General features: G+C 49.3%; 2 protein-coding genes and 1 long non-coding RNA gene across 10 annotated transcripts in view; 2 read left to right on the top strand and 1 right to left on the bottom strand.

Moving 5' to 3' along the window:
* Positions 1-1,751: 1,751 nt before the first annotated feature.
* Positions 1,752-2,437, bottom strand: LOC105039792 (histone H2AX). The gene is made up of 2 exons (XM_010916064.3): positions 2,196-2,437; positions 1,752-2,095 (listed from the first exon to the last, which is right to left on the bottom strand). The coding sequence occupies exons 1-2, from the start codon at positions 2,391-2,393 to the stop codon at positions 1,868-1,870; spliced, it is 426 nt and encodes a 141-aa protein (XP_010914366.1). The 5' UTR covers positions 2,394-2,437; the 3' UTR covers positions 1,752-1,867.
* A 4,613-nt stretch (positions 2,438-7,050) lies between these two features.
* The window catches only part of LOC105039790 (squamosa promoter-binding-like protein 9), a 36,127-nt gene continuing 24,911 nt past the window's right edge, over positions 7,051-18,266 (top strand). For 2 of the 8 annotated variants that reach the window (XM_073249641.1, XM_073249644.1), the window contains exon 1: positions 7,052-7,701. In XM_073249641.1, coding sequence (XP_073105742.1) covers positions 7,145-7,701 — 557 coding nt within the window. In that variant the 5' untranslated portion in view covers positions 7,052-7,144. Of the gene's footprint in view, positions 7,702-18,266 lie in introns of all 8 variants that reach the window. The other 6 variants (XM_073249638.1, XM_073249630.1, XM_073249637.1 and 3 more) reach the window with 6 other exon arrangements.
* Positions 7,708-11,821, top strand: LOC140854151 (uncharacterized). Its single transcript, XR_012137291.1, has 2 exons — positions 7,708-10,864; positions 10,947-11,821. It is a non-coding gene; the product is annotated as an uncharacterized lncRNA (long non-coding RNA).

Raw genomic sequence — 18,266 nt, 5'->3', positions numbered from 1 at the left:
TGGTTGGGTTATGCCTTTGCCTTCGTATACGTGAGGTATTGTCCGCTTTGACTCATGATCATCTTTAAGCTTCAATGGGTCTTTAGGCTTCAATGAATCTTGATTATTTAGAGCCTCACGATTTTGTCTTTTAAAAGGCGCCTCATATTGGGAGAGAAGGTTCCAATCCATATAAACCATATTTTCTCTTGATTTATAACCGATATGAGACTAAAGAAACACTCTCTACATCACAACATCTGGCATATGGACTTTCTTTGTGAGCGACTGAAGTTTCGACTTGGCATCTGCCGATGAAAGCAGCAGGACACTCATTTCGAGCTACTTGATAATGCTACTCCACCGTATCATCGAGTCAGAAAGAAGCAACGGCGCTAATCAATCTCCTCCAACCCTGGCTTGGTCTTTGAGCCCATCAGCTGAATATTTACGTTACCATTTTTCTTTCTTTTCTCAAAACCATCAAATTTGTTATGTAAAAATCTTACAACGAAAAACAGAAGCATAGAAGAAAGACCAAATGAATGTAAGAACAGGAAACGGCCTAATTTTAAGATCAAACAACCTGAGAAGACCAGTTTCATGGCAGTTGAATGTATGCCAGAGATGAGAGACATGGTAGAGCCTCAGCGCGTCACCATCAATTGTTGGACCCTTGGTGTCAGCTGAACTATCAACGAGGCTGATGTCGTAGTTCAGAGGCATCGCCTCCCAAGCGAAACACCATCCATTCAAAAGGACATGCAAGACTGATATTGACGAGACCTAGCTAGCTGGTACAACCACTCCCACATGAGTCCCACAGTACCCAGACAAAACCCAACACCAGAATAAGCTCAATTTGTTTGTTCATGGGTCTCACGTTTTGATGTTAGGCTAGGTAGTACCATTTGAGTCAGAATTTGGTGGGCCCAGCAGAGCAAGTCCAGTTCTAACGTCAACCTCCAGTAAGAATTGTGGGTCACGACATTTTAGCAGTCGCCATCGACCAAAATCCGCTCAAAAGCCTCCGAAAACATACGTATACCAGTATAAATGGATATAAAACTTCCCTTTTTTTGTTCATGACTGATTGTTAAATCAAACCATGATTGCATTTACCCACATTTGCATATTTAGACGCCGACAAAAGATTAAAAAAAAACTTTGTCGGAAATAAATAGAGTAATTTCTATTTTATAATATCGAGCTGGTTTGCTCTTGCCATCTCCATTATATATATGTAAGTCAAATATAATATATGGTAAGATATCATAAAGCGCGTTATGGTATTATATACCATACACTCGCGGTCCCTCTCCTTTTCTCGGGCCCCAAAACCTGCGTAAAAAATAACAAACGGCAAGAACTGGGGAGGGAAGAAGAAAGGATTTGGGTAGTCGAGCGCGAATAAGGCGAACTTAATGGCGGAATAAACGAAGACACTCGACTAATATCGGAGGCGAATCGGAGAAGAAGGCCATGGCAGTGGGTGGACTGAGAGCGGAGTAAAGAGGAAGTGACCAGGATTAAATTGGAGATAGAGCCAACCAAAAGAGCCTCGTTAAACCCGCGCTTAAGTCCACACCAGCTTCCCCACGGTATAGCTTGGCCTTTAATCCTGCCGTCGAACGGAGAGCGTGGCAAGAATTATTCTCCCGTCAGTTCACAGCATTTGACATTTATCCCGGGATTAAACAGAGATAAACCACCTATATCCCCGATCCAAACGACGCCTCAGTGTCAAAAATACAAACAGTTAAGAGAAAAGAAAAGAAAAAAAAAATTCTTCAGATTCAGTAACTAAAATCTTTTAATTACATCTCTGCCTACAAGCAGATCAAAAAAGAGCCTCACAACATCACCAAAACAAGGCAAAAAAGAAAGCCTAAAACTCCTGAGACATGGACCCGATCTCGCCTCCCTTCCCCTTTCCTCCTTGCTTCTTCGGCAGCAGAACCTGGTGAATGTTCGGCAGGACCCCCCCATTGGAGATCGTCACACCTCCAAGAAGCCGGCTCAGCTCCTCATCGTTCCTGATCGCCAGCTGAATGTGCCTTGGAATTATCCTGTTCTTCTTGTTGTCCCTCGCCGCGTTCCCCGCCAGCTCCAGCACCTGAAAAAGAAAGAAAGAAAACCCAAAGACGCGATCTTTAGACCAAGATCGAAACCCTAACCCTTCAAGAAGCATAAGAGAGGGGGATGGGGAGCGAAACCTCGGCGGCGAGGTATTCCAGAACGGCCGAGAGGTAGACGGGGGCGCCGGCTCCAACGCGCTCGGCGTAACGGCCGGCCTTGAGGAAGCGGGCAATCCGGCCGACGGGGAACTGAAGACCGGCCTTCTGGGATCGGGACACCGCCTTCGAGGCCTTCGGCCTCCCACGACCACCCTTCGTCGCGCCCGTCGAACTCATCGCTCCCTTCCGCGCTCCTTGTATTGCTTTCTAAGCTACCAGGAGGGGAAATGAGCGCTAAAGGGTGGCTGGGTGCGCTTATATATAGGGCACGCCGAGGGATGCTATTGGGTGGAGGGCCCGTCAAGCGGATTGCAAACGTGGCGAAGTATAAGCCGTCGGATGCTGGGTTGGCTTGCTTTATTGGACGGATGTGATTTTGTGAGTTTTGTTTGAGTCGGTGTTTCGGGCCTCCATATTGCATGCACCAGGTGCAGTTGGACCGCGCAAATCCCACGATGAATAGCCCGCCACGCGGCCCCTTGTATTTCATCGATTCCCGATTGCGCGCTCCTCACCGTGCATATGCTCCGAGATTTGCCCAGGTTCACTTGCACCTGGTTCATGCAATAATTTCGTCGTGTTTCGGCATCCCAAGCCACGCAGTCTAGAAGAAGCCAGTGCTTTTTAATGATTCACAATTTCAGGGACACGCATAATATTTTGATGTGGACGAACACTATCTCGTCCACCGTAGAAAATAATGAAGTTTATAAATAGTTACGATACCTAACATATTTTCTAAAAATAATATAATAATCTAACAAATAATACTAAATAAAAGTGTCAATACTTTTTTTATTAAATGTTAAATAATAAGATTTAGTAATAGCCAAATAGTGTCAACGGTGGAGTCCCACTGGATACTCAGGATATAGTTTTTTCCCTCTTTTTCTAGCTATCTTAAAAATATAAATAATAATATAATAAATATAATAAAAAATATATTTATAATTAAATTTTTGATGTATATTAAATAATATTTTTTTAGTTTACTCAAGCAAAATTTTTATTATTAACATTAATATTTACATAATGAATAAAATATTATATGAGAGCTCTTATGTAAAAATTCGCAATACTAACACTGGCATCAATTATACTGGCTCCATATGATACTTGTTTTTAAAATTATTCTTAACTATAATATAATAAATAATAAATTATAATAAATAAAATATATTATTAGATAAGTTTTTATTATATATTAAGTAATAAATTTTAATGATTATCAAATATATTAATACCGGCATTTATATGATGTTTGGAGGATTGTATACGATATGAATCTTTATTTTAGATAATTTACGATCATTATTTTTCTAATGTTCACTGTTTCGTTATCACATCAGCCAAGCCAACCGATAGTGTTTATCTAGAAAGACCAGGAAGGTTCAGCATTAACATGCTCTATTATTAACAAATAGTGTCCTTTTTGCATTGCAACTCTCCGAGTTATTTTGCTAGTCGGTCTCAGTTAACTCCATAACTGATACAGGCTTCTACGCAGCAAATGAAAAGCTTAGTTTATTTACATACACATAATACATATCCACAAATTCTGACCAAATCTAGAGGCAAAATTAGTCACTTCTAGAATCATCCAATTGCACAAGTGTCACTGTCTCCGGCTTTCCACTTTATTATTATTATTATTTTTGATAAATTCTTTCCACTTTATCGTTATCTAGTTTTTAAACCTGCACGTTTTATAGGTTATAATCATATAATTGATTATATTTATAAAAAAAATTTAATAACATATCCATTTATATCTTTAATATTTATAAAAATTTTAATAATATCAAATATAAATAAAATTTAATATTTTTATCATATAAATTATGAATAATATATCCATTCATATTCTTAATATTTAGAACTGAAAATTTTAATAACATTAGTTAATGAATATAAATAATTTTTAATTTCATTCATTAAGAATAAAATATGTACATTCAATGCTTTGAAATAGAAGAGTCCACATGACATGCATAGAAAAAAAATGAGCTATCTATGTGGATAGCTTTATTTGCAATTTAATTTTTTCTTATTTTTTATTTTTTAATATATATATTAGATTATATTTATTTGAAAAAAAAATAGATCAGGTCAGATTAACACCAAGTACCATTTTAAATTATTTATATTGATCTATAATAATCAAAAATAGAAAGAGTAATTTTTAAATTTTTTACCTATTTTAAAGTTTTTAGAGATGCGTTTTCAAAGATCTGTTTTGCATTTGCTTCGAAAGTCTCTTGGTTCCTTTAGACAGCGACTCTTCTAGAAGTTCAACTGCATGGCTGCATGATCACACGAAAACCACTCCCAGCTTGCTCCAGAGCGACTCCTTTCCTGCCTTTGGACTCGGAATTGGTCGAAGTCGCCGGAAGTGGGGCTCAACCCTGGTCCACTTCACCAACTCCCCCACGCCTCTTTTGTACCTTGAGTAAGTTTGCATACCCTGAATTAGATAAATTACTTCCTACACCTTATGGCTATGCACGCCACTGAGGACAGCTGCTCCTCTCCATAAAAAATAATTTATGTTGATTTGATGGAAAATCTTTAAATAGATTTAGTTTACCACATTTGCTGTAAATACAATTAACAAAAAATACTATATTGATATTTTAATTTGAAAAATTTTACAACCATCTCGACGCATTATTGCTTAACCATCTTAATACACCATTGTTGGCATGGTTGCAAAAATTTTAAGTTTAAAATATTGATATGGTATTTTTTCAAAATTTATTTATAATATATATGATAGGTTAATTGCATCTAACCTTACTCCTCCACCCCAATTCCCATCTAGCAAATTATATCATATACTATATGCACTGAGATGAACATGCACCATGCCAATCATCGCGTCTCCTTCATATGGATCAATCATCGAGATAAATATATCATGAATATGATCCAAAAAAGAAGATATGATTATTGATATGATACACGGTCACATGATGCACACAGTATAAGATATAATTTCTCTCACTCTATCAACTGTCCTATCCTTCATCGATAAATTATTTCTTGCATTGTGTGCATCAAGATGGCCGTGCACCATATCAATCAAATTATCTCATTTTCATGAATCAATCATTGAAACGAGCACACGATGAATGGACCTAAAGGAATGGGATCAAACACCGAATTCAGGAATAGCTCTTCTCCTAAAATAGTAACAATAATAAGCAACATACAAATCTTGAAGTCCCTAAACTGGGCAAGAACAAGAAAGACCTCTAAGACCTAAAATGGGCAAAACCAACATGGAATGGTTCAGGTCAGTCATGTATGGCAATGGTGACCACAATCTCCCATTCCATGGTTTGAAACATGTCCACCTTTTTTTTTTTGAGGTAAAAAACAAGTCCGCTTTTTAGAGAAACATCTATCCACTTTTTCAAATGAGAAATGGTCATATAAAGGATTTGCGAACCTAGTGATTCAATGGAAAATTGTCCCAACTGGGCACAAACCAAGATGACCCCATCCTTTACACAATGAGTTAAACAATAAAAAATAGATCACAAGAAAACCTTCTCTACAAGCTTGTCATCCAACCTTTTGCATCATCTTCCTTCCCCCATTATTCTCGGCTGCATCATCATCCAACCTTGATGTCTCTCAGTCAAACGGGACCTTATAATAAAGGGATAATTAACAATTGGCTCTCGAACATCCTAGAAACAATGGATCCACATAAACAAAACACTCTCTTGATAGGGTTAATTCAAATAGATTAATTTATAAAATAAATTGCAAGTCCCTCGTCCCTCCAGACATACAGTAACTCATTGATTTGATCAATTAGGCTTCCATCAAACTGCTTATGGCTTAATATCAAGCATAATTGGAATGTTGTAGGAAAATAAGCTTGAGTATACTAGAATTCAATGACCTGGGTTACATGTTCAAGATCGGATTTTGATTTCACAACCAATATGAGATGCTGAACAACTTGCACCTTAACTTGTTTTGTTCACGTTCTCAACAACCGGGATGTCAACACTTATTTGTCCTCTCTCATTTAGTTTAAGGCCACCATTTGATCCATCGTAGATTAAACAACGTCATGGCTTGTGTCACCCATGCGCCGTTTTGTGCATGGCACGGTCCCCATGCCGGTGCTGGTCGTCCGCGTCCAAAGCCGGATCCCCAACTCCATGACCGTACACTGGATAATCAGATGCTCATCCCGAACATAAAACACCGTGTAGCCCAAGCATACTTTGCCCACTTATACTTGGATCACATTGCGCACCTGCAGCCTGTGGATCCCATTGGTTCCACCACCAATGCTGCGGTATAAAATGTGCAGCTGATCCCAATAAAGCAAAAATGTCACTCTTCCATTCTGACGTCACGTCCCACCGACTCTTATACTCTGTTTTTTTAATGTCTCTATCTGAATGCATCAATGGACGCCATCATCCAACGGTCGCAAAAAGCTTATACAACACAAGATCAGGTATAAACTTCACAGAGTAACGCAGATAGCTGCATGAATCATGGCGTTCGCAGTCGCTGTCAATTGGAATATCATATTCACGCGGAATATTATATTCCGGACCATGTCGACATGGTGTAGCAAATTGCAGCCCCCCTATCCGTTCTCTCGCTCGCTTTCGGGTTGATGGTCCAACCAAGTGGACGGCCCTGCCGGCTCGAGATCTATCTGCAGAAATTTTATATGCGGGAAAGCATCTGCCGCCAGAAGTTTTCATTGCGACGGAAGATATGTTACTCGCGTAGAAACGTTTATGAGAGCAGCCTCACAATAGAATTGCTCGCCCACTGTTCTTTCGCCCCGCCCTCGTCTCAAACTATAACAGCGACGGCTCCTCCCACAAAGGAAGAAGAGAACTGCTTTAGACTTTTCTCGCTCTTCGTCTCCTGGGGATAGGGTTTCGGAAATGGAGAATTCGGACGGCGTGGCCGGCGAAGGGGCGGAGCCGGGTCCGGCGGTGACGACGACGGTGACAGCCGCCTTGGAATGGGGAGGCCTGCTGGATTTCACCATCTACGACGACGGCCCGCTCTTCCTCCCCTGGGACGGCCTAGAGGACCGCCCCCAAGACGACGCGGCGGCGGCGGCGCCGCCACCGCTTCCTCCGCCTCGTGCGGCCGGCAGCGTGGATCGCGTCCGGAAGCGGGACGTCAGGTTGGTATGCTCGAATTACTTGGAGGGTCGGATCCCTTGCTCGTGCCCAGAGGCGGAGGAGGCGGCGGGGGATGAAGGGGAAGGGGCGGAGGTGGCGGTGCCGGGAGTGGAGAGTAGTAAGGGAAAGAAGCGGGCGAGGACGGGGGGGCCGTCGATAGGGCCTCTTCGGTGTCAGGTGCCCGGGTGCGAGGCCGACATCGGCGAGCTGAAGGGGTACCACCAGCGGCACCGGGTGTGTCTCCGGTGTGCGTATGCTCCTTCGGTTGTTCTTGATGGGGAGCCCAAGCGGTACTGTCAACAGTGTGGCAAGTAAGTTGGCCATGGAATCTCTATTTGTTTCTTTCCTTGTGCCATCGTAGTTTCTACATAAAATATTATGGTTCTTGTATTGGCTGTCGACCAGCAGAATCTGAAATTTAATCATCTTTAGACTTTAGGAAAAGTTGTTCTTTTGCGGCATTGCAGACTGCTACTTGGCGCTGATTGAGTGGAAAAAATTAATAAATGTATCACAAAAAAGGAATCTTTGAATTGAAATGCTAGATTGGAAAACAAAAAAGAAAATTCCATCTGGGTGATCCAATTTGTACCCTCTTGTTTTATTGGTTGTAGAAATTTGGACCATGATGTGGTATAAGACATGTTTCAAATGTCAGCTGTTGCGGCCAATCCCCCCCCCCCCCCCCGTCGCCCGATCGCCGACATCGCGCACCTGCAAGAGAAGTCCTCACAGATCGGAGATGCCTCCGGTGGGGACCCTCCGACGGTCAAGTCAGAGAGGAGACTAAGCAACAGTGAAAAATCAGGAACTCAGCGGGAGAGAGTTAGAGAGAGAGAGAGCTCAAGAGCGTAGGGAGCTTAGCCTTACCAACACTGTTGCTTTACCCCATTTTATGGTAGAACGCGGCATGGTCCTGCCATTAATAGTGCAGACAACTGGGGAGTTATCAAATCACCGTGTGCTGCCAAATTATCGTGGGCTGTCAAATCACCGTGGGCTGTCAAGTCGCCGGGATTGATCTGTGTCCTTGGTAGGACAATGTCTTAGGGCGGCCACGCCGCATGTCCTTGTCAGGACAACAGCTCATAGCAGTCGTACGACGTTGGGGGGGACTGACCGACTATACGTCGGTATTCGACTGTCGGGACATCGGACAATGACCCGAAAACACCGTCGGCTGGTCTGGTGCATTGCTGGAGTCGGACGTCGGCTGCCACTCCCCCCGACAGTGAGTCGGTATTTCGGATTCGACTGCTTGGTCGACCGGGAACAGTATGGATCTAATCGGCCGACATACCCCCGGCCAGATATTGTCGGCAGTCGTCGATCGGAGTCGTCGGTCGGTAGAGTCGGGCGTCGGTCGGATAGGTCCGAGGGTAAGTCGGCGTGCAGGGGTCAGTCGGTATATCCCAATAGTTGCCTCCCCACTCCTGAGTCGGATGTCGTGTTGGCCAGCGTTTTCACGTGGGCGACGGCTTCGGGCGAAAGGAGTGGTCATCCATCATGTCACGCTCCGACTCTGGTGACCGTATCAAAGAACGATCTGATGTCAGACGTCCCATTGGGAACATGAGCCGCCGTCTCCTTGGGAACATGAACCGCCGTCTCTTTGGGAACATGAACCGCCATCTCCTTGGGAACATGAACCACCGTCGGTTAGCGAATCCCGAGACGCGGCTTATCCACCACGTGTCAGGGGGCTATTGGGCCGAAACTGTTCTCGTGGATGGAGGTGACGTGGCTTGATCTGGAGGCGGGTGCGTCGAATAGTCGGACCGAGGAAGGGCCCGGATGCCATCACGTGTCGTCATCCGGGAAGCCCTCGTTCGGCGCGCTTTCATCTCGACCGTTGAAGGGCCTTATATATATGCGGCCACTTGCATCCAAAACTTCACTTTCTGTTGCAGATCTTTTTTCTGGCGCTGAGGCTCTATCGAGTTGTCCCCTAGTTCCAGGTAGTTATCTCCATCCTCTTCTTTTGAGCTCTCCTCGAAGTTTTTTCCGTTCTTGTCTCCTTGTGTCCTTCCTTCCTTGTCATTTTCTTTTTATTCTCCTTTCAGGGGCTAGTGCCATGGCTAGAACCTCTCCTCGAGGGAGCAGTCGGGGAACCCGACTGATGACTCCCGATCGACCCCGAAGGTGGAGGTTTCTTCACTTTCGGGGACAAACGTTGAACGGCTCAGGGAACAGTACAGCATCCCGAAGCAGTTCGAGCTCTTCGCCCCTGGGGCTGAGGGACGGGTTAACAACCCGCCTCCGGGCCAGGTGGCTTTCTATGTTGAGGACCTTCGGGCAGGTCTTCGTTTTCCGATTCCGGAGTTCGTCTGGAACGTCTTGGATTACTACGGGCTCTGTCCGGCGCAACTGGCGCCGAACTCAGTTCGGCTGATAATCAGCTTTGCCTTGCTGTGTCGGCTTTTGCCGACCTATCCTCGTATTTCCTTCTTCCGGGCGTTCTTTGTCCTCCGACTCCACCCGAAAGCCCGAGGGTGGTGGTTCTTTAGTCCCCGGAAGGGTCTCTCGTTCATCACTGGTCTTCCATCGTCGATCCACGGATGGAAGAACCAGTTTTTCTTTGCTTCCTCCTCGCTATCTTGGGGGTTCCCTTCCCGCTGGGGCGACTCTCGGACTCAGTCGAATGAAAACAGTCAGGTGGAGGCTGGAGATCGAGAGGATTTTCACCGACTGAAGGATGTGTCGGTACCGAAGCAGAGGAAGCTCGTCACCGAGCAAGCTCTGTACGATGCCGGCCTGATTTCAGTTCCCCATTTAGGTACTGTTTGGTTGGTCGGTCGTTTTTGTTTTCTTTATCCGTCTTTGGACTTGTGCTGATCCTCTGTTGAAATTGCAGGTATGCCGCTGAGGGTGAGGCTGACAGATGCCGACATTCGGCAACATACGGCGAGGAAGAGGCCGGCGCCCGGAGCCGGACCCTCGCGGCCTCCCAAGAGGTCCCAGATATCATCGCCGACTGACATTGCGACGGCGGCAGGGCAGCCCGACACCGAACGGGCGTCGGGCTATAAGCCGGTCATAGCCCTGTCGGTGTCCGGGGTGCCATCCGAAGCGCCGTCCGAGGAAGGGACGGCTGAGGGAGCAGCCGAAGGGGTGTCGGCTCCACCGCCCACAGAAGAGGTTCGGACCGAAACACGCGAGCCCGAACGACCTGCATCGGCAGCCTTCGCGGCCTCGGGAGGGACCCAGTCGAGCTCGAGCTTCCCGTCTTTTTCTGATTTCCGAGCCTGAGCGGCCGAACGAGGGAAGGCTCCGATGGCGTCGGGCGACGACATAAGGTCGGCCGGCCGCACCGCATCGTCCGATGTCCAGCTTCCCGAAGGAGCGTCGGCCCTGGCCAACCACGATTTGGCCAGGATGTTGTGTCAGGCGACCATCCTCCCAGCCGACCGAGAGATCATGAGGAGTCGGCGGGTGACTGACATGCTTTCTTCCTTCTACCCGACTATGATCCAGGTGAGCTCCTCTTCTTCCCTTTTCATCTTCGTTATTGTTTTCTATCAGTTCGGTCTTCTGACAATCGGCCTGTTACTTGCAGCTGATCTACAACATGTCCGAGCTGGAGGTCGGGTATCGGAGGTTCGGCGATCTCCGGGCGGCCTGGAAGAATAGGGCCGGGGCCGCCGAAGCTGAGAAGGCGACGTTGGTCGATCAGCTGAAGTCGTCGGTCGACCGGGAGGCTAGGCTCGAGGAGGAGATCTCCTGACTTACCAACGGTCTAGCCGCCTCGGAGACCGAGCTTCAGTCGGCTCGGGAGCAAGTTCGGCGCAAAATCCGCTCCGTCCACCGACTGCGGCGCGAGCGGGACGGCTACGTCAGGGAGCTCGAGGCCGAGCGTGAACAGCTTCGTGTTAGCCTAGAGAACCTCTCTAAGGCCGAGGAGAACTTGTCCTCCACCCAAGCCGACGCCGACATAGCGAAGGCGGAGGCGGAGTCGGCCAAGGAGGCACTGAGTCGGGCGGTGGAGGACTTCCGAGGCTCGGGCGAGTACTGGGAGGAGCTCCTGGAGAACGACTTTGCCTCCTATCGGGTGGGCTACGAGGACGTCTGGGATGCGATCCAGAGTCTGCACCCGGAGCTCGACTTGAACGGCATCGTCCCTCCAGGGGCGGAGGTCCAAGCCGCAGAGGGGGAGGCCGACCTACTGCCGACGAAACAAATTGTCGAAGGTGAGGCGGCTCCAACTCCCGGTCCTTTCCCGACCCGAGCGGGCACGCCGGTGGCTCCCGAACTCTACCCGGTGCAAGAAGTCGACTCTGACGAATAGTCGGAGTGTCTGCTCCGTTATCTTTGTATTTTTCGTTTTCGTTTTGTCTTTGATATTTGTAATCGGGCTTCGTCCCAATTTTGTAACCGGGCTTCGGTCCAATTTTGTAAGTTATTCCAATTTAACAAAATTAAAGACTTTTCACATCTTTTTTGCGTGCGGTCCAAAGTGATTGATTTGCCGAGCCATCCCCGAGTGTATAGGTCGTAGCTCCGACATACTTCGTTAGGACGTTCGGTAGGGTGTAGCGTAGCCGACCAAAGTGGTTAGTAGCATGCGTCGTGCCAAAGTCAGCGCGAGCCCCAATCACAGGTCGGCATCCCGATGGTCGAGTGTCGCACCGATTGTAGGTCGAGTGCCCGTCGCCCGGACATTGGTCGGGCGTGTTCGTTAGGCCGAGTGTCGGCTAATCACTGAACATAGCTCGTCGGCACGATCATCCCGTAGGGTCTGATAGTCGAGTGGCGTCCAACATATTCGGATGGGATAACGATGATAAGTCGAATATCCGTTGTCCGGCCCTTGGTTGGGCGTGCACGTCGGGACATGTGATAAACGGTGGCAAGTCGAATATCCTTCGACCGATCGTGATCGGGTCGGTTCGTCGTAAGTTGAATACTTGTTGCACAGACCTTGGTCGGGCGGGTACGTCATGGCGTATGATAAACGGCGGCAGGCCGAATATCCTTCGACCGGTCGTGACCAAGTCGGCATGTTGCGAACGCGACTGCGGTTGTCCTGGCGTTTTGCCCAAGCTAGCCAGTCACGGTAGTCGAAGCCTCTTGCCCTTAGAGGTGAAGGCCGTTGGTTCGGCGATCGAGCCGTAGGCTCGGCGTAGATCTGTAGATTCAACGACCATGTCATAGATTCGGTGTAGTGTCGTAGATTCCCGACAAGACGTTAGGATCAAGTCGGGGCGTTGAGGCTCGTACTCTTGTCAAGAGCCGACTTTCGACGGAGGACCAAACTTTGTAGACTCCGGAGTTTTGGAATTGTATTGTATTCCGAGCAAGGAGGGCGTACAGAACTCATTGATAATACAATTTCAAGTTGTCGGCATTCCAAGTCCGAGGAACGACCGTCCCTCCCAGGGTTTCAAGTCGGTAGGCGCCCGGCCTACAGGTGTCTGCAATCTTGTATGGTCTTTCCCAATTTGGGGACAGTTTTCCTTGATCCTGAGGCTTCGAGACTTCCGCCTTCCTCAAAACCAGATCTCCGGGTCTGAAAGATTTTGGCCTAACTTTAGCGTTGTAGTATCGGGCCATTCTTTGTCGGTAGGAAGCCATGCGGAGTTGAGCCTCGCATCGAAGCTCGGACGGGAGGTCCAAGTCGGCCCTCCAACACTCAGAGTTGCCCGATTCACAGTATTGCTCAACCCTAGTCGATGGTAGCTCGATCTCTAGTGGAATCATTGCTTCCGTCTCATAGGCCAGGCTGAAAGGAGATTTCTCGATCGGGACTCGGGGTGTCGTTCGGTATGCTCACAGGATCGAGTGCAACTCTTCGACCCAGAGGCCTTTGGCTTCGTTCAGTCGGGTCTTCAACCCATGCAGGATGGTCCGGTTGGTCACTTCGACTTCTCTGTTGGACTGTGGATGGCCGATCGAGGTCAGCCTGTGCGTGATATGGAATCTCGCACAAAACTCTCTGAAATCATTATTGTCGAATTGTCGCCCATTGTTGGTGATGATGGTATGCGGTAGCCCGAACCTAAAGATGATGGCTTTCTGAACAAAGTCTTCCATCTTGCGCTCGGTGATTTGTGCCAGGGGTTCGGCCTCCATCCACTTGGTGAAATAGTCGATGGCGACAACGATATACTTTCTCTGGCCAAACGCCGGACGGAAAGGACCGAGTATGTCAATCTCCCATTGGGCGAAGGGTCATGGGGCGACGACGGCGGTCAGTTGGTTGGCGGGCCGGTGTTGTAAGTTAGCGTACTTCTGACACGGCTCGCACCTCCGAACCAAGTCAGCCGCATCTTTCTTCATGGTGGGCCAGTAGTAACCTTGCCGTAGGACTTTGTAGGCCAAGGATTTGCCCTCCAGGTGGCTCCCGCAGATCCCTTCGTGCACCTCCCTGAGTGCGTAGTCGGCATCCATCGATCCCAAGCACCGTAGCAAGGGAAGGGAGAACGACCTTTTATAGAGTCGTCCGTCCATCATGACATATTGGGAGGCCGCCCACCGGAGTCGCCTGGCTTCTGTAGAGTTTTCGGGGCTGGTTCCGTCAGTCAGATACTGAACGATCGGGTCCATCCAGCTTGGCTCGATCGTCAGTTGTAGTACCTCCTCAGCCCTGTTGATGCTCGGTTGCTTGAGGCTCTCTACAAATGTCCGACCCAAAGCGCCGTAGGCAGATGTCGCAAGCCTGGAGAGTGCATCGGTCCGAGCATTCTCCGTCCTGGGAATGTAGAAGATCTCGAAATACTTAAGGTGTGCCACGAGATCTCTAACCTTCTGGAGATACTTCGCCATGGTCAGGTCCCGCGCTTCGAATTCGCCTCTGACCTGCCCCACAACCAGCTGGGAGTTGGAGAAGACTCTGAGGCTGTCGATCCCGAGCTTCTTCACCACCCTCAAGCCGGTGAGGAGCGCTTCATACTCGGCTTGATTGTTGGAGGCCTTGAAGCTGAATCGGAGGGCGTACTCGGTAACTACTCCCTCCGAGTTGGTGAGCAGGAACCCGGCCCCGCTTCCCTGGGCATTGGAAGCTCCATCTATGTGTAACACCCAGATTGACCCGGGGTCAAATTTAGAAGTCGCAGCTCCTTCGGAGTCCCCAACTTCCGACGTATGGTCGACTATCGGGCATTCCGCAATAAAGTCGGCCAGGACTTGGGCTTTCAATGCGGGTCGTGGTCGGTACTGGAGGTCAAACTCGCTTAGCCTCACCGTCCACTTCGCCAGTCGTCCTGATGTATCGGGGCGACGGAGGATTGCTCTCAGGGGCTGGTCGGTAAGAACCACGATGGCGTGTGCCTGGAAATACGGACGGAGTCGCTGCACAGATACGACCAGGGCAAATATCATCTTTTCTGCCATTGAGTACCGAGTTTCGGCCCCGTGGAGCACTTTGCTGGTATAGTATACGGGCTGGTGAGTTCGGCTCTCGTTCTCCCGGATGAGTACCGAACTAACTGCCTCTGGGATGGTGGCCAGATAGAGGTACAATGTTTTCCCGACCTCTGGCTTCACAAGCAGGGACGGAGAAGTCAAATACTTCTTCAGATCTTCAAAAGCTTGTCGGCACTCATCCGGTCACGAGAAGTCTTTCGTCTGCCTCAGGGTTTTGAAGAACGGGAGGCACCTCTCAGCCGACCGAGAGATGAATCGACTGAGCACGATGATTCTTCCATTGAGCTGCTGCACCTCCTTTTTGGTATTCGGGTGCCGCATGTCGATGATTGTCTTTATCTTTTCGGGGTTGGCCTCGATTCCGCACTGGAAAATGAGGAACCCGAGGAACTTCCCCAAAGCTACCCCGAAGGCGCACTTAGTCGGGTTTAACTTCATCCGATGTCGCCGAAGAGTGCGGAAGGTTTCTCTCAAGTCTTGGACATGATCTGAAGCTTGCGCGCTCTTCACCAGCATGTCGTCCACGTACACTTCCATGTTGCGTCCGATTCGATCTTTGAAGATCTTATTGACGAGGCGTTGGTAGGTAGCTCCGGCATTCTTCAGACCGAAGGACATCATTTTGTAGCAGTAAAGGCCCTTGGCGGTCACGAAGGCCGTATGCTCCTCGTCCTTGGGTGCCATCCGGATTTGGTTATATCCGGCAAAGGCGTCCATGAAGCTGAGCAGTTGATAACCGGACGTCGCATCCACCAGCTGGTCGATCTTCGACAGTGGGAAGCTGTCCTTCGGGCAGGCCCGATTCAAGTCGGTATAGTCGATGCAGATCCTCCACTTCCCGTTGGCTTTCTTCACCATGACGATATTTGCGAGCCAGTTGGGATATGTGGTTTCTCTAATGAAGCCTGCCTTGAGCAGCTTGTCCACTTCTTCGTCGATGACCTTCTGCCTTTCGAGAGCGAAAGATCGTTTCTTCTGTCTTACTGGCTTCGTGCCAGGGGCGATGTTGAGTCGGTGAGTCATTGTTTCCGGGAGTATGCCGGTCATATCCGCTGCCGACCAAGCGAATACGTCGGCGTTAGCCTTCAATAGTTCTATCAAATATCGTCGCTCTGGGTCGGTCAACTGCGATCCGACCCAGACGACCTGTTCAGGATTCTCGATCATCGGGATAGAAATCAGCTATTCAGCCGGTTCACCCCGCTCCTCTTTCCGTTGGTCCAGCTTGTCGACCGTCAGGGAGTCCTTCGATTCATTGCTTCGAGCAGAGATTTAGAAGCATCGTCGAGTGAGCTGTTGATCTCCGCGCATTTTTCCGGTTTCGTTTTTAGTCGGAAACCGGACCAGCAAATGGTATGTCGAGACTATTGCCCTGAGGGCGTTTAGTCCGGATCTTCCAAGTATGACGTTGTAGGCCGAGGGTACTCGGACGACCGTGAAAGTCATGTGGATGGTGCTTTGTCGTGGTTCAGTCTCAGCTGTCACAGGAAGAGTAATTTCACCTTCCACCGCGACGGCTTCCCCGGCGAAACCCACTAGGGGCGTAGAGACTCTTCTGAGTCGGTCGGTCGACAGTCGCATTCGGGAAAAGGCCGAGTAAAACAAAATATTGGTTGAGCTTCCATTATCTACAAGAATCCTTTTTACATCATAATTTGCTATTGTCGTCGAGACAACAACGACGTCATCATGGGGTGTTTGGATTCTCCGAGCATCCTCATCTGAAAAGATGATTACATCGTCCTGGCGCGGCCTCTTCACCGACTCCCCTTCAGCAGTCGTTCCTCGATCTAGTCGTCTGGAGATCATGTTGATGACTCCAGTAGTAGGCTGATTATTCGCTGCCTCTTCTGTCGGTTGGGGTCGTCGTTCGGGAAGGGGCCGAGCTGACGGGTCCCTTAGATACTTTCCGAGATATCCTCGTCGTATGAGGTCTTCTATCTCATCCTTGAGTTGGATGCATTGCTCGGTGGTGTGACCGTGGCTCCGATGGAAGCGGCAGTAAGGGCCTTCAAAGGTGGGGGCCGTCGCAGGTATTCCGCTCTTTCAATCTCCATCAGGATCTGCGCACGTGGAGCGGAAAGAGGGGTGTAGGAGTCATGCCTGCGATGCGTCGGTCTCGAACTCCGGCGCTGGGGCGATCTCGGGCTCCGTCGTCGGGACGAGACCCGTTTATCGGTCGGGGGCCTGCTGGGTTCAGCAGCAGCCCGATTCTTCTTCCGCTTCTCCTTTTGACCCGCGCCTTCGGTTAGGCATCGGTCGGAAGCTCCTTCGTCCGCGCGCATGTATTTGTACGTGCGCTCCAGCAACTCGGCATACTTCCGGGGGAGGGTCTTGTCCAAGGAATATGTGAACCGGGATCCCTTTAATCCCCTCTTCATGGCCGAGATAGCCATATCTTCGTTGAGGTCCCGGACCTCAAGCGTGGCCGCGTTGAATCGGGCCACAAAGTGTCGGAGCGTCTCGTTTTCTCCTTATTTGAGGGAGAAAAGACTGTCCGAGATTCGCGACGGCTTCCGGCTGGTGCTGAAGTGGGCCACGAAAGAATGCTCGAGCTGCCCGAAAGAGTGGACACTCCCCGAGCGGAGGCCAGAATATCAGGTCCGAGCGGCTTTACGGAGCGTTGCGGGGAAGTCGATGCAGAGGAGGGCACGATTGCCCCCTGGATCATCATGAGAGTCTTGTAGCTCTCTAGATGGTCAACTGGATCGGTGGAGCCGTCGTAAGGCTCCACCTGAGGCATTTTGAATCGACTAGGGATCGGTTCGTCGAGGATGAATCGGGAGAGAGGTTGGGTGGTTCGGAAGTCAACGTCGTTCGAAGACTTCTGACCATCCGCCTGGAGTTGGGCAAGCCGCCGGTCGATCTCTTCGAACTTACATTCGTAGTCGTCCAACCGTCGGTGTTGAGAAACCCCAGGAGTCGAACCTCCCGAAGAATGTGAGAATGAGGCGGACGGCGTCCGCGGCCACTTCCCCTTTTTCACCCGCTCCAGCTGGGAAGGAGAGGGATGCCGAGACCGGTGAGTGTCACGCCGTGGCCGCCTCGCTCCTTCTCGGTGGGAGTGCTGAGGCGGCTGCTCTTGAGGAGGAGATGGGAGCTGACGCAGGCGTCGGCGGCTGCTTTTGGACGGCATTGGATGCGTCGTCGGTTGTTCCGCCGGCGGTTGCGGCAACTGCGTCGGTTGCTGTTGGAGATTTTTGACCGCATCTGTCAGAACAGTCATTTGCCGCACGATCGCCGCGATTTGCGCCTCCATAGTTACCACCGGATGTGGAGAGTTGGGCTCCGTCATGGAAGGCGAAGGAGAGCTGGGCTCCGTCATGGAAGGCGAAGGAGAGGCCTCTTCCCGGCGGGAAGAGCGCCTCACCGATCCGGTGGCTCTCGATCGCTGAGCTCTGATTTTCGTCATTTCGAGAGGTTTTTCAAACTCTGTGGAGCTCGCTGGCTTACCTCTGTCGAGTCCCCTCTACCTGGCGCGCCAAATCTGTTGCGGCCAATCCCCCCCGTCGCC

Source organism: Elaeis guineensis, chromosome 1 (genome assembly GCF_000442705.2).
Source record: "Elaeis guineensis isolate ETL-2024a chromosome 1, EG11, whole genome shotgun sequence".
In the NCBI taxonomy this organism is placed as follows: domain Eukaryota; kingdom Viridiplantae; phylum Streptophyta; class Magnoliopsida; order Arecales; family Arecaceae; genus Elaeis; species Elaeis guineensis.
Note: the sequence above shows the minus strand (reverse complement) of the source record. Positions and strands in the feature narration are given on the sequence as shown.